Source organism: Poromitra crassiceps (assembly GCF_964638095.1).
Source record: "Poromitra crassiceps genome assembly, contig: HAP1_SCAFFOLD_2110, whole genome shotgun sequence".
Taxonomy (NCBI): Eukaryota; Metazoa; Chordata; class Actinopteri; order Beryciformes; family Melamphaidae; genus Poromitra; species Poromitra crassiceps.
Genome location: NW_028150315.1, coordinates 1 through 16,248, shown reverse-complemented (window position 1 = coordinate 16,248; position 16,248 = coordinate 1). Strand labels below are relative to the sequence as shown.

Here is a 16,248-nt window from a genome sequence, read left to right as displayed (position 1 = left end):
GCAAGAAAGACGCAAACAAGTGGACAACAAGCCTGCAAATCACAACTTTTGGTTTAGACGCAACCATGGCAACAAGCTCCGCCCACAAGAGGAGTTGCGGGTTCCAGACGTTCCAGACCGCAGCCAGGGACCTGATCCGGGGTCAGTTATATATTAAAGTGGAGAGTGAGACGCGCACATCAGATCAGACAGTAAACAAACACTGAGATTAATTAAACAATTAATAATCAATATTTTCGCCTGAGAGAGAAACGCATCTTCGTCTTTACGCATGAGGCTGACTTTGACTTCAGTGCGGTTCACCGTTTCCTTGCGCTTCCAATCCTGTGCTTCTTGCAGCACGCCTACCTGTCAAGTAAAGCAGGCAGCACGAAACAAGATCCCTCACACACCATCCAAACTGGAAGACGGATGAGCGCGTGTCACATCAACTGTGAGTTTCATTTCAAACGAGATTTCATTTTCATGTTTTTATTTTCTTGTTGTTTTTTCTTTCAAAAACTAGTCAAGATACTTTTAAATAGGTAGCCTATATATAGCCTATTAATAAACCAGATCGACAAAGTGTCCTGTATCTAATTTATACAGTAGGCCATTGATAGTGTAATGTCATTGTTATGGAATGGAATTTCACCACTCCTCATCCGATATGTAATAATTGTAACAGCTTATATAAACCAAATTGAATGAAAACCAAGAGTCCAGGAAGTGTCTTCTAAAAGTGTATTTAATAAAGCAGCCATATTCTTAATCTCCTCTAATCATCATTAGGGACGGACTGCAAACATCTCAATATACATTGTTATAATTATTATATAGGCCTAGCGGATGAGGAGTGGTGAAATTCCATTCCACAACAACCATCATACTCATAAACTGTTTATTTTGTACAAAGCCGTTTCATTTTCTACTGTTAAACTTAACTTTGCTGGCACATTTGATACTTTACACCAGTAGCCTCTGTGAGAGAGCTTGTCCAGGTGTCATATATCTGGACATATTTACATAGCCTAACAGTCAAACTTTAATGTGGTCTCAAATAGACCTGTTTCATGATGAGTGGATCACTGATGGGCGGCAACTGTGGAATGGTGTAAAAATGTATATAGCTATATGGATTATTTGTTTTTGGCTGATTAACGGTGTCCAATAAGTGAATAGAATTGTAGCCCAGATCTTTGTGTTGTGAGGTGTTGGTATCTTTTCTATTCAGTAGGCTACAGCTGGACTTGGAGCAATGAAGGGGGAAATGAATCTCAGACATGTCTGGAGAGAAAACCTTAAGCAGACACACACACACACACACACACACACACACACGCACACACAACACACACACACGCACACACAACACACACACACACACACGCGCGCGCGCGCGCGCGCGCACACACACACACACACACACACACACACACACACACACACACACACACACACAGTGTGTGGGCTACAGGATATCCTCTGCCAAAGGGTAGACATGTCAGTTTCTTTATACACTTCAGTAGGCTATGTACTGTATAGTTGCTTTGTTCATCCTTTTCTAAGAAATTAATAATATAGCATAATGTACATGCATGCTTCAAACTAGTCAAAACCAGTTCTACAATACGCACAAACATAAAGTCTAAACATAAACATAAACACATGACTGTCTCTATAGGAACACTATAGTCATTGGGCTAAAGTCATAACTGAACTCACAGCCATATGACCTATGACTCATATGAAGATCCTTTACTGAATACTCCACTATGATATTCAGGGCAAAGGGCAGTGTTCTATTTTATATTACCTATATAAATCAGCCATGTTCTCTTCATTTTAGGGCTTCCTGCACTCTGGAGCCATGCGCTTTTCCCCATGCCGACTTCATGTCAAGCTGGCCTTTCTAGCGAGCGTTGTGGTTCTATGGCTCGTGATGCAATACAACATGGAGAGCACGACATTCCCGCAGATCAGGGATTTGGCAGACCAACAACAGCATCCCGTGACAGGTGTCCGGCTCGGTGCCCTCCCGACCGGTCCCTCACCCTCTCGGACCGTCTCCACAGATGCCCGCTGTCCGCCTGCAGGCTTCTACAGCAAAGAGGAGCTCGCGCCCCATCTGGAGAGGTCTCCCCAAAACCCCCGGGCTCCGGGCGCAAACGGTGAACCCTTTCGCTCGCGTGGCACCATGACATCTGCGGAACTCCACGAGAAACGAGACGGGGTGATGAAGAACCAATTCAACCAGTTTGCCAGCGACCGCATCTCCCTGCACCGTAGCCTGGGCAATGACACACGGCACCCAGAGTGAGTATAAGCTCAGTTTACCTCGTGGTAAAAAAGTGTGATTGTGAGGAAGAGAACTCTGTATTTGTTCTAACATCTGATACCCATCTCCTGGTTTTTGGCTCTGGCAGTTGCGTGGAGCAGAGGTTTCGGCGCTGCCCGGGTCTCCCCACCACCAGCGTGATCATCGTGTTCCATAACGAAGCCTGGTCCGCTCTGCTGAGGACGGTCTACAGCGTCTTGCACACGGCTCCTGCCGCCCTGCTGATCGAGATCCTCCTGGTGGACGATGCCAGCACAGATGGTGCGCATACCAGCCCTTCTTCTCCACAGTGTTGCTGCAGGTGTTGTTCTTGAAAGAGAGAAGAACTAGTCCTTTTTATATCTCCCAAGGACGTCCAGAATGTGCTGACATTTAGAACAGGTCGCCAAAATAGAGTTAAAGCAACACACGTTATCTCTGAAGTTAGAGCTTCCGTAGGCATCTGGGAGACATCCAGGAGCCACTCTGACAACAACCAGACCTCTGGCAGAGGAGGTTATAGCACACAGGGGATACAGTGAGGTGGCCATGCAACCTTACATAACCCGAGGTGACCCCAGTTCAGCTGTTAACACTATGGTGAATTTTCTTCCACAATAATGCAAAGCACTTATAGCCTTCAAGTTTGGACTTGGTCTGTATTTGCATGGATGTCTGATATGCATATTTGCACAATGGAGCACAGTTGTTACTTTAAAGCTATTGTCATCCACTTCCACAGTGGCACAGCGACATAACTTCAATAATTACTTTCATAACTTGACAGATTTCACAATTTTTGTCGCTTTTCTCTACGCTTTTCTCTTATTTGCTATTGATGTTCTTGTTGACTTCTCTTCCTAGATCACCTGAAGAGCGGTCTGGATGAGTATGTGCAGCAGCTGAAGATAGTGCGCGTGTTACGCCAGAGGGAGAGGAAGGGCTTGATCACAGCCAGACTGCTGGGGGCCCAGGCTGCACGAGGAGAGACCCTCACCTTCCTGGACTCCCACTGTATGCAATGCTTTCCATCATCTTCATGCTGGATGATGATGATGATGATGATGATTATTATGACTAGTAGTAGTAGTAGTATATTATTAGTATTATTAATGTTGTAAGGTGTCCCGGTTCCGCGGGTTCCGCTCCGCGGTGCACAAGTGCGCCCATGGCACATCCTCTCCAGAGTCTCTGCCATAGAAATTTGCGCACGCGGATTTCTAGTTATACACATATACGGTATATCAGCTCGGATCAAATGCAAAATCAAAATTCATCGACTCTCTGCATCCCTGGTTAGGTGAGTGCTTCCATGGATGGCTGGAGCCTCTTCTGGCTCGGATAGCGGAGCAGCCTACCGCTGTGGTGAGTCCGAAAATCGCCACGATTGACCAACACAACTTCAAGTTCAGTAAGCCCACTGCTAAACCCCCTCGTAGCCGTGGAAAGTTTGACTGGACCCTCACTTTTGGATGGGAGGCCATCCCAGAAAAGGAGAAGAAGCGAAGGAGGAACGAGACATATCCTATCAGGTACCACAGTCAGGTACACACACACACACACACACACACACACACACACACACACGCACACACACACACACACACACACTAGAGCAGTTATTCACTGATTATTCACTGATTTGCTTCTGTAGAACTCCTGCCTTTGCTGGTGGCCTCTTCTCCATATCCAAATCTTACTTTGAGCACATTGGGACTTATGACGACCAGATGGAGTTCTGGGGAGGTGAAAATTTGGAAATGTCCCTCAGGGTGAGTGCAGTCTATAAGGAAATAACATTTCCTTTTTGTTGGTTGCAGACAAACAGCATTCCTTGGTTCATTCTTAACCTGCTGCTTCGCTTGGTTTTATTTTCTGCTGGACTAGGCTCTATATTCCAAAGCTTGGATCGCAAGAGAAATTAGTCTTGAGAAATGAACGAGCACTGACTCGTTCTGTTGTGTGTGCTCTGCAGGTTTGGCAATGCGGGGGTCAGCTGGAGATTATCCCTTGTTCTGTCGTGGGACACGTTTTCCGCTCGCAGAGCCCGCACACCTACCCGAAGGGCAAAAACGTGATCACCCGCAACCTGGTGCGCCTGGCCGAGGTCTGGATGGACCAGTACAAAGGGATCTACTATCGTATGAACCAAAGGGCCGCTATCATTGCCAAGGAGGTATTTGTACAAGCGGGGATAAGCATAGTCATCTCGCAGCAGTTGACGTGTGAGCCACTCCCACACATGCCCCTTTCTTTTGTCGTTTTCTTCTCAGAATACATTTGGGGATATTTCTGAACGTCTTCAACTCAAGGAGAGGCTACATTGTAAAAACTTCAGTTGGTACCTGGACAACGTTTACCCAGAGGCCTATGTGCCTGAGCCCAGACCCGCCATGTTTGGAGCGGTAATCTTGCTTTTAATTTGATTCACATTCAGGCATCTTTCATAGGATAATACATCATACTTAAGAAATCACTTTTTTTCTTTCTTTTTTTCAGTTGATGAACCCGGGTTCAAAAAAGTGCCTGGATGTGGAGAAGGGTAAAAAGGGAGGGGAGCCAGTGAAAATGCACACTTGTCACTACATGGGTGGAGCACAGGTACTAACCTCTATTAAGTCTAATAAAACCACGTTGTAGCTTAGACCAACAGAGGAAGCAGTTTCAACATTTATTGTGCGATAGCAATGAGATTGTGGATTATTTTTTATTGAATCTAAACATATTTTGTCTTTTTGTGACTTGTAGTATTTCGAGTACACGTCCCAGAAAGAGCTGCGGCACAACGTCCACGCACAGTTGTGTTTGCATGCAAACGCTATTCTGGCGTCTGTTGAACTGTGTCGCTCTAAAGGGAAACACACTGCAGCGGCGCCTCCTCAGCAAGTGTGGCACCTCATGCCGGTGAGTATTTCCTAAACTGTAAGTTGGGCAACTGGTATGACCACATTGGTCTCTTACCAGTTCGTTAATTAAACAGGTCAACAACAACAAGAAAAGCCATTCAAAGATGTGCTGTTCCTCATTCTTGTTCTACTTCCCTATTGTTTGTTCCAGTTTCTCACGTGTTGCACAAGTTTGAACGCTCTGACTCGACATGTTTCTATATCGGGACCTCTAATTTAGTCCACATTTAGACTGTTTAGACCCCCATTTGATGAGATGCTGTCTCTCTGTCACTGATATTAGATAGAAACAGTGATGCTATAGTAATTCTACATTCTCTACTAGTTGTGCTTCTTGTCAATAGAGAGGCAAAGTGAACGCCTACTTCCTGCTTCAGCACTGTACCAGAGATTTTCATCCGCCATTTATCTTCCCATAGACATTTCGTAAAATGCTTATAAAACTAGTTTTACTTGTTCAAATCAAACGGTTCAGATGTATTTAGAAACAGGAGAGACCACATAACATTTCACTCGGACCAAAATGTAAAGAAATCGCGGATTTAAAGAAAATATTTTTTTGATGTAGTTTTTTAAGTTTTGGTCCGAGTGAAATGTTCTATGGTCTCTCCCGATTCTAAATATAGCTGAACTGTTTGGTGTTTGATGAAGTAAAACTATTTTTATACACATTTTACAAAATGTCTATGAGAAAATAAATGGCGGATAAAAATCTCTGGTACAGTGCTGAAGCAGGAAGTAGGCGTTCACTTTGCCTCTCTATTAAATAATCCTTGCTGGGGACCCCTGGAACCCCCTTTAAGGACCCCTGGTGGTCCCCGGACGCCACGTTGAGAACCACTGCTCTAAAGCACACTATATAGATTTCATTGGCTTGTTTTGTGTTGTTCACAGGGCTCCCGTGTGAAGAACCCATCGTCAGGCCAGTGTTTGGCAGTACTGGGCGATATAGTGATGATGAGTCCCTGTGACTCCAGCAATCACAGGCAGCACTGGGTGTTCGTCTGAGGCACGACTGCACACACACACACACACACACACACACACACACACACACACACACACACACACACACACACAGAGCTGTCCTCATGTTTATGAATAAGTGTTTGTTGACATATTTGCACATTTGCACTAATGTTTTGGATCCTTGATATTAAAAATGCTACAAAAACTGAAAGACTCTGAAGACTGGCAATATTTCAAGAACAATGCTGGAATTTAAATGTAAAAAGAACAAGAAAAAAATGGCTGGTTTCCTACGCAGGCAACTGGTTTCCGCATACTCGCAATTTTGATGCACTTCACTGTTCTCACCTGTGCAGTCTCTTTAGAAATAGGGGCGTGTGTGTGTGTGTGTGTGTGTGTGTGTGTGTGTGTGTGTGTGTGTGTGTGTGTGTGTGTGTGTGTGTGTGTGTGTGTGTGTGTGTGTGTGTGTGTGTGTGTGTGTGTGTGTGTGTGTGTGTGTGTGTGTGTGTGTGTGTGTGTGTGTGTGTGTGCGTGCGTGCGTGTGTGCGTGTGTTTGTGTGCCTGCGTGCGTGCGTGCGTGTGTGTGTGTGTGCGTGTATTATCAGGGGTGGAATTGATGTGTGTATTTGTGTGAATGGGTGGGGCCACGCCCACGCACGCGCTCCCTTGCCTTTGTAGCCTCTCCCATGGCATGACGTCGTTGGGGGCGAGAGTGATGATGGGCACTCGAGCGAGCGCTGGTGAGTTTCTAAACCAATAAAATCACTCTGTTCTGCTTTGTCATTTGAACAGGGAAGTAGGCGCGGCACTGGCTCTGCCCGAGCTGCAGGCAGTGGCTATTTCAGAGTTTTTAGCCCGTCGGTTTTGGTCAGGTTAGTCGCCAGATTCCACTACAGTACTATCGCCTCGTAAACGGACTTGTAAGTAGCTCTGTGTATTTGCTGTGGCTATTTCGCCGTTTCGTGCATGCTGACTGTTGTCCTAGCTAAGTTGTAAATTGTTGTACGCTAGCTGGCTAGCAGGGATAATATGGATGTGCTGCTTCACCGCTTGTCAAGCGCAAGTCATGTTGTCATCATAACAGCAGCATGGGGAGCTGAGCCCTTGATGACAGGGCGCTTTTAGTATTATAGCCAGTAGGGCTGCACGATATATCGTTTACACATCGACATTGCGATGTGCGCATGCGCGATAGTCACATCGCAGGACGTGCGATGTCAAAAGCAAATTAACTCGTCATGTTGCTTGATAAACTCTCACTTTAGGGGTAGCCTACTGAGTGAAATGCAGGCTCTCTCAAAGGAGAGAGATGCCCCGCTACTGTACTCACTCATTTAATGCTTAGCTTCAACACAACAAACATGCACAGAGAGCAAAATTGAATTGTTTTTGCTTATGTTGCGTTGCTGACAGTAGCCTGTCTGTAAACGATGTGATTGCGAGGCGGACTTGTCCACAGCTTGCAGCGCACTAGTATACTGGCTGCTGTAACTCAACATGTCCGTGGAGTGGAGATATTTACTCTTGAAACACCAAAAAGCAAGACCGCAACTTATGACACGAAGGCTAAAGTGACTGAGAAGTTGTCCGTGTATCACCGCAGCTCTCTCTCCCCCTCAGTCTGATGATGCATCAGATGATAGCAGTAACGTTACGGTAGAGGTAATCATACATAGCGACTCATTTACACAAAACATGTCGGTGAAAATAAAAAGACAATAGACATAGCTGGGCAATTAAATATATATTTATTACTTTTCACGAATGAATTGTTTGTCACCGGTCGGCTGCATGTGAATCCTCGTCTCTGTACTGCCCTGCGTGCGCTCAAAAACCGGAACTCCCCAAATGCGGAGCGTACCACTTGGTAGTTTCTGGAGGGGGGTCAGACCAAGTGTGTGAAGTAACCAGCGGTGTTTCATTGTTGATTTATTGAAACGTTAGAAGAACGAAAGAAGTTGAAAGCAGTGATTATAATCAATTAAATCTAATGTTTTTCTGCAAATAGCATCATTGGGAGGTAGATTCTGGCACTCAATATTAGGGGTGGGCAATATATCAAATTTATATCCATATTGTATTGTGATTTGAGACTACATGGTCTTAGATGTTGGATGGTAATATGGTGATACAGCATACATGTTGTCTTTCCCTGGTTTTAAAGGCTGCATTACACTAAGTGAAGTATAGGCTAGTGACATTTTAAAGTAGAATGTCATAACTCACTTTTTCATGTATGTAAGTCATGGAAATCCATTGGTCAAAATGTGTATGCACCCTGATAGATGACGCTCTGAGGCCTACCAGTAGGTCACAGCCCAGTGGTTGAGAAACATTAAAATACCTAATTTCCCCTCCAAAATCAGATGGACTCCTCTACAAAATCATCCCAATCATTCTAGAAATATTATTTTCTTTCAAATAGAGCTAATCTGGTGAAAATCTGTATTTTTTCATATCGCAATATATATCGCATGGGCGGGGAATATCGCAATGTCAGTTTTTTCCAATATCGTGCAGCCCTAATAGCCAGTGACCAAATGCCCCTACAGAGTGCAAATTACTGAGTTTACCAGCATAATCTGAGCTCTTTCATCCCGGAAAACTAGCTAACCTAACTAGCTAAAAAACAAAAACAACAATAATTCATGAGAAACAAAATGTCAGCCCGCATTATTTTGATGTGTTGGCAAGAAAATGTACCCAGCTTTATCACCCTGGGCGCAGTCAGGTTTAGCCGTCTAAATACGGGATTGAGGCGAGGCTTTGACTAATATCATTATAGTTGTTGTGCAGTGTGTGTGCCAGGCTATTTCTGGGACTGGAAGCGTAGTGAGAGTGAGTGAGTGAGTGTGTGTGTATGAGGGCCAGCTGACAGAAATACACGTGTAGAGTGAGACATGTTTGGATTGTTGCTTTCCCCCTTGTTGGAGCTGTCTGCACATCTGACCCAGAGAGAGAGACAGAGCGTTAATCTTTTACAAACAACTTGTGAATGTGAGAGATGAGTTTTCCTTTTGCATATAGGTTACTGATGTTTGTTTATATTGTAAATATACCTCATCAGAGGATTGCATGCGAGCCTGTTAGTGCTCCAGAAAGCCTGGTGCCACAAACATAACTGCACAGGCTCATTTAATGGCGAAAATGAGGAATGCAAATTGTAAAATTGATGTTATTTCCCTGAAAACACAATTATGATAATTACTAACTGATTTGGCTTGCTGCTTGTTGGTTCCTCCAGCTGAACTCACAGGGAAGTAGGCCTTACAATTGTTGCAATATAGGTTTCTCCCAAAACAGACTGCCTGATGTTTGATGCTGAACTGCACGCGGAAACGGCATCTTTTCCACGAGAAAACACCCGCGTGTCATTACATACGCTCTCCCATGAGATCGGGTTGAAGACATTACCTCTACCAGCGAATGTTGGCCAGTTTGCTTACCAGTGTAGCATGTTTCATATTTCTGCTATGCAAAATTACCCTGTTAGACAGGTCCAGCTTCAGTGGACAGCCAAAGTTTTTGTAAGGTAGGCTAGGCTACAGTCTCTGTGTATTGTGCGTAATGTCACCATGGACTATATTGATGGATGGCTTAACACAAAAGAACATTGCATTGAATTTGTTTTGACTTGATTTTCTACTCTCTGCTCTCCTCCAGAGAAAATGAGCAAGAAAACCCCCATCCCCCTCTCTCGCTCCGAGGTGTTCGGGGAGCTGAGGAAGGAGCTGGAGGAGGATGATGAGTTCCACCAGTCCGACGCTCACATCTTCATCATCATGGGAGCATCGGTGAGAACCGGGGGGGGATCGAGAGCAAACTTGATGTACAAAATAATACAAAATAATACAACTGTCAAGTGTACTGTACATAAACTTAGACTTTATCCTATTCTCATTAATTTATTGGCAGTGTAGTCAACTTAGGGAAGGATTTGTGGGGACATGGTTGCTGTGATGAAATCTCCAGAAACGGTGCCATAATTGCCAAATTGCCATAATCTGATGTGGAAACTGATTTCACGGAGCTTCTGCAAATAAGCCGCTTTCTAAAGCCCGCTGGCGTTGAGACAGAACATGTCAAGGTTCCTCTTTGCTTACCCAGCTGTGTTGCATACAGGGCTTGTTGACCTGTGTTGACTGATCGTTCTGTATTGGGTTCAGTTCTTTGAGTGGCACCATCTCAAACTGACAAGAATGCTGTGAGTGATGTCACTCTTGCACAGCATAGCATGTCCTCATACAGTGTTGGCATCTGGACCAGGAACTCACCTCAGTCCTGCCATTGTGAAACATTTTAGGTCGATTATTTCCTTCTTCATTCTTTCGCATTTCCTTCTCTGCCTTCTGCTTTGCTACCAGCTAGCAAGGCATAGTTAGACCTTTCCTAAATGACCCTTGTTCAATGGAGAAATGCAGTCATTAGTCTAGATTAGTGGATTTTACATCAGCTGTACCTTTTTGCTTTCTAAGCATTGTCCATTATTGAAAATGAAAAGACTTCTCTCCAACAACAGAGAACAAATAACTGATAATACCCAAATTGCATGCATTTATTTGGTCGAATTCACCTGTGTGATGATGACCCGCCCACTTTCCTGGCCCTGTCTTGCAGGAGCCTGGTGGTTGAGGTCGTTAGGCTGACCCCAAAGACCCCCCCAACCACCGTACCAGGCTCCTGCTCCTGCAAGACAGAGCCAGGAGAGTGGGAGGGTCGTCATCACCTCATACTCAAAATGTTGCCGTTAGACAGCTTTGCTTTCACTGATATGATCAAACAATATTTCTGCTAAATAATTCTGCAAAAGAACTCTTCTCTTATAAGCAATTTCAAAGACTGTCATGGAACATCATGCTCTGTTTTAAAAGTTTAAAAGTTTGCTTGCCTGTCTAGCTAGGCCAAGTCATTGGCTTAGTATCTCCTCGTCAGTTCTCTTGCACTGGTTGCTCTTGGGTGGAGAGAGAGTGGGACTATCGCTGAATTTCGCTGTGTCACTGACTGTCAGCGTTTTCTATTCAATTCAATATAGAGGCAGGTTGGTGTTGGGGGGGGGAAGGGCCTGGCGGCTATGCACAGGCTAACTCTGTGTTCTGGCTTGTTTCATGGATTTAGTTGTCCAATGCACAAATATGAGCTGTGTTATCAAACTGAACACTGTGTGCGCCGCGGTGCTGCAGTTGTTTTACCGGCTCTACTGTAGGCTAACAGTTTGTCAAATAGCCCTATCATGCATTCATTACCATGTGAGTACACACAGTCACACCACATCCACCAGCTCAAAGTCACAAGTAGGCGGGGCACTGTAGGACAATTTTTTTCAATATGTCAGTTCACTTTCATGACAGGAGGGGTGTATTTGAGTTAGTTACCTTTTTCTTTTTTCTTTTACCTTTTATTTAACCAGGACGTCCACTCGAGATTCAGAATCTCTTTTGTGAGGGAGACCGGGTCAAGACAAATAAGGAGTAGTAACGGAGCAATTAAACAAACGCATGATGAAAGACAATAAAACAAAAGCGTTAAATACATTATTATAATAATAAGAATAGAATAGTGATTTAAAAGGCAACACATGTGACCCAGCAGAGAGACACGGAGCGATGAGGAAACGACAGCTAAGGTTGTGTGTAATCAATCAGCATCTTACACCACATCGCTTTGAATGATTGGCCAACTTCCAGCCCCAATGTGCCAATGAATACCTTTTGTTGATTGGCACATTTGGGTGCATAGCAGCAGTATGACTATTATCATATTATCTTAAACAAAATGCAATGATTATCCATCAACACTTTATTTTTTTTACCGCATTATGTTGGACAAAGAGATCGATTTCTTCTCAATTCGGGTCAATTTCTTGTTCTAAGAGTTGAGCAATTCCCAACTTGTAGTATTTTTTTATAGCTTTGTTAAGAGAATATAGTTACATTAGGATACACATGAGAAATGCATTAGGAGGGATCTAGGCAAACAGGAAGTGGTTTTTGAACTGTATTATGGGAATCCTTTTGATTTGGCAGTCTCTTTGTATTCATTAGCTTTTGTCCTTGTCAAGTTCACAGTTCATCCTTGTATTGTTGTTTGCCATCGGCCATCCCTGATCTCCTTTCCTACCATGTCATGACTCATGACGCTGCTTTACTGTAGCAGACCGTGGCGTATCAGGCCATTAGCAAGTATTGGCGATTGTATTTATCTAGTATAGACTGTTTCAATTCAACAACATAAACGTTCGAAATTGAACCCCACTCCGCTCACTTCCTGTTGCAGTGTTTGCTAAAACAATGGGACAGTCACACGACTGACAGGACTGACAATTGAGTAAAAAGCGTGTATACAGTACAGGCCCGTTGTCTACTAACTAGACCATGACGAGGGCGATTCAGTTACATTTGTTCTTCTTCAGTCATACGTACTAGTAAGCAACAGGTTTTTCAGGAGTATTGTAGCGCGCGCTATGATATAGCGTCCTGTCTCTCCAGACTGTCTCTTTTGTGGTTGCCACTTCCTCCCAGTGGGATTACTGGCGTTGTGCAATTCTTAAATAAGCCAAAGCAGCCTACTTACCTGTACCTGTTGTCACAGCGCTGTAGCATCTTGAGACTCTTTACTGACCCCTGTGTGCTGGAATAATAATGACCACCCTGGCAGATTGCAGTAACTCCACAACATGGCATCGACAATTGTGTAATGATTGTGTGTACCGGCTAGTCTATATTTTTATGGGCTAAATCTGAATCCTGTATCTCTGTTTACACCTGTAGGGGGATCTGGCTAAGAAGAAAATCTACCCAACTCTGTGGTGAGTGAACCTCCAGCCCCACTGAAAGGCTTTTCCATCATTAGCAATAGCATAGCATAGCCACCGGCTGAGGAGAGCTCCTAAACTGGACCGGTGCTTGTGATGTTGTGTATAATCAGCCATGTGTTTCTCTGCTCTCTCCCCTGCTCTTCTGTTCTCCTCTCTACCAGGTGGCTGTACAGAGACGGCCTCCTCCCCGAGCAGACGCACTTTGTGGGCTTTGCTCGCTCTGACTTGACCGTGGACGCCATCCGGACTTCTTGTCTTCCCTACCTGAAGGTAAAACCACAGCTTTGAGATAAAAAAAACTGTTCACTTGTTGCTAACAAAGAGGTTTTATCTGGGAGCATGTGTAATCAGGGTGTCCGTGCCGGGGTCTTACAAAGTATTACACTGTAATACAAATGTAGTAAAAGTTAAGTATATTAAAGTATTCAAAAGTGTGTTAGTGCTATTACGTTTGCCTTTGGGTTAGTCACTCCAGTGTTTCCCACAGATACACTTTACTTGGTCGGGTCATCCAGGTATATTAACAGCCCATTTTAGAGTTTATTTTTTAATCCGTCTGAGAACGACACCTTCCGCAATCGATTCACTAGTGGACAATCTTCCCTCGTTCTACCTCTCCGTACCTGTTACAATTCTGTTATTGCGAGAAACACAATTTATTCTCTGTCTTCGAGATTTGTTCCCTCCCGACTGAATGTGAATTCTGTATTCTGTATTGATACAGTGCTCCATAGAAGTGAGAACTGAGACTGTTTGTTTAGTTTTGCAATCTCAAATGTATAGTAAATGTAAGTTAAAGGTGTGTCGCTGATGTAACGGGTTACAGCTCCAAGTGGCATTGAGGTCTTAAAATGTATTGACTTTAACTTCAGGATTCTTGGTAATTTAACTCATGTTTGTGCTAAAACAATTTTTTTTAAATGCTCTCCCCTTCTTGTCCCAGGTGGCAGAGTCGGAGGCAGACCGGTTGAATGTTTTCTTCAGCAGGAACACGTACGTCAGTGGGACATACACAGATGAGAGTTCCTTCTCCAACCTCCACTCTCATCTCCTGTCTCTGCCCGGAGGAGCCGAGGCCAACCGCCTCTTCTACCTGGCCCTGCCGCCCAGCGTCTACCACGATGTTACCAAGAACATCAGGCACCACAGTATGAGCGACAAGTCAGTACACACACAAGAACATCAGGCACCACAGTATGAGCGACAAGTCAGTACACACACAAGAACATCAGGCACCACAGTATGAGTGACAAGTCAGTGCACACACAAGAACATCAGGCACCACAGTATGAGCGACAAGTCAGTGCACACACAAGAACATCAGGCACCACTGTATGAGCGACAAGTCAGTACACACACAAGAACATCAGGCACCACAGTATGAGTGACAAGTCAGTACACACACAAGAACATCAGGCACCACAGTATGAGCGACAAGTCAGTACACACACAAGAACATCAGGCACCACTGTATGAGCGACAAGTCAGTACACACACAAGAACATCAGGCACCACAGTATGAGCGACAAGTCAGTACACACACAAGAACATCAGGCACCACAGTATGAGTGACAAGTCAGTACACACACAAGAACATCAGGCACCACAGTATGAGCGACAAGTCAGTACACACACAAGAACATCAGGCACCACAGTATGAGCGACAAGTCAGTACACACACAAGAACATCAGGCACCACTGTATGAGCGACAAGTCAGTACACACACAAGAACATCAGGCACCACAGTATGAGCGACAAGTCAGTGCACACACACACCTCTCTGTCACAAGAACATCAGGCACCACAGTATGAGTGACAGGTCAGTGCACACACACCTCTCTGTCACTAGCTCCGCCCATGTTTCACACTGTTTACTTCCTGTTCTCCGAGCCCTTGTTCCTGTCTGTGGGCTTTCCCCACTTTGCCTCAATGTAATCAAATAAGCCTGTGACCAAATCCAGCTTTATTCTCTGCAGGAACTGAGCTGCTCATATTCAACCAGCTGTGTTCCAATAATGTGCTGTTGTATTGACTAATGAGGAGGGATAAGCGCGATGTCAGGCACGTGGAACACAAGTTAATGTTTGTGTGTGTGTGTGTGTGTGTGTGTGTGTGTGTGTGTGTGTGTGTGTGTGTGTGTGTGTGTGTGTGTGTGTGTGTGTCTGTCTGTCTGTCTGTCTGTCTGTAGAGGCTGGAACAGGGTGATCGTGGAGAAGCCGTTTGGACGCGACCTGCAGAGCTCAGAGGAGCTGACCGCCCACCTCTCCTCTCTCTTCACCGAGGAACAGATCTACCGTATAGATCACTATCTGGGCAAGGAGATGGTGCAGAACCTCATGGTGCTCCGGTAAGAAAACTAAGCACAGCGGGTTTATAGTCCCACAACGGTCTTGCAACGTACAAGGTGTGACATTTCATGAGGTTCATGATAACAACTTTTACTTCTGTTTATTAATTCTACAAAAAATTTCCAGCGCTTCATTTAGAAATGGCAGTGCTAATTTCTAGCGTGCCTCGTTGATTCGCCCTCGAGGTCTCGCACGCTTCACGTGCTCGCAGAATTTATAACGGAGTGTCCACGGTGCTGTGGCAAAAATAAGAATAATGAATCCACACACAGTGCTCCCAGCACACCTGATCTCCTTAGCATTGTTGGTATCTTCCAATAGCAGCCCTGGATTTTTTTTCCCTATGAACAATTGAGACTTGTTTTTTTTAATGCCAAAACAAAGAGCTGTTATTGATTTTAGGGTAATTTGACCAAGAATTATGCAACTTGTTGTGATTGTCCTAATGACTTCCATCTGGCATGAATAGTCTTTGTTCCTAACATGTGTGTGGTGAACAGCAGAAATGACCAGATGATGCTCTCCAGTTTCAGCTGGGTTTTGGTTCTTTGGCTTGAGAGAGAGCATCTGGATATCACATGAAATAATCAAGAGGAATTTCCCTCTAACCAAGAGCGAGTCTGAAGAGAACACGTTAATGGACGTTGTCACAGGCAGCGGTCTTCTGCGACGTGCATGTTGGAACAGCAGAGGATGACCATGTGATCTGTGTTGCAGGTTTGGGAACCGGATCTTTGGGCCTATCTGGAACAGGGACAGCGTGGCCTGTGTGGTCCTCACCTTCAAAGAACCCTTCGGCACTCAGGGACGAGGAGGCTACTTTGATGACTTCGGCATCATCCGGTGAGGAGAAATTACTTTCGCTTTGTCTTACTGGCATTGCAACATTTACACTGTACTGTTTGAATAACCCT

General features: G+C 44.6%; 2 protein-coding genes across 2 annotated transcripts; both read left to right on the top strand.

The window, feature by feature from the left end:
• Window positions 1-317: 317 nt before the first annotated feature.
• On the top strand, window positions 318-6,261 carry LOC310772153 (polypeptide N-acetylgalactosaminyltransferase 6-like). The gene is made up of 11 exons (XM_083664599.1): window positions 318-433; window positions 1,829-2,295; window positions 2,406-2,578; window positions 3,161-3,310; window positions 3,597-3,828; window positions 3,951-4,068; window positions 4,272-4,472; window positions 4,570-4,701; window positions 4,796-4,897; window positions 5,045-5,200; window positions 6,097-6,261. The coding sequence occupies exons 2-11, from the start codon at window positions 1,850-1,852 to the stop codon at window positions 6,208-6,210; spliced, it is 1,824 nt and encodes a 607-aa protein (XP_083520725.1). The 5' UTR covers window positions 318-433; window positions 1,829-1,849; the 3' UTR covers window positions 6,211-6,261.
• A 693-nt stretch (window positions 6,262-6,954) lies between these two features.
• On the top strand, window positions 6,955-16,181 carry LOC310772154 (glucose-6-phosphate 1-dehydrogenase-like; the record flags this gene model as incomplete). The annotated part of the gene is made up of 7 exons (XM_083664600.1): window positions 6,955-7,091; window positions 9,835-9,965; window positions 12,939-12,976; window positions 13,147-13,255; window positions 13,929-14,146; window positions 15,175-15,333; window positions 16,052-16,181. Exons 2-7 carry the CDS (start codon window positions 9,840-9,842, stop codon window positions 16,179-16,181), a joined length of 780 nt encoding a protein of 259 aa, XP_083520726.1. The 5' UTR covers window positions 6,955-7,091; window positions 9,835-9,839.
• Between the last annotated feature and the right edge of the window lie 67 nt (window positions 16,182-16,248).

What these genes read in the sequence shown, in the direction of transcription:
- LOC310772153 (XM_083664599.1), top strand. Translation starts at nt 1,850, where the DNA reads ATGCGCTTTTCCCCATGCCGACTTCATGTCAAGCTGGCCTTTCTAGCG. An exon ending in AATGACACACGGCACCCAGA is followed by an intron (nt 2,296 to 2,405) that starts GTGAGTATAAGC and finishes TGGCTCTGGCAG; the next exon opens with TTGCGTGGAGCAGAGGTTTC. An exon ending in ATTTGGAAATGTCCCTCAGG is followed by an intron (nt 4,069 to 4,271) that starts GTGAGTGCAGTC and finishes TGTGCTCTGCAG; the next exon opens with GTTTGGCAATGCGGGGGTCA.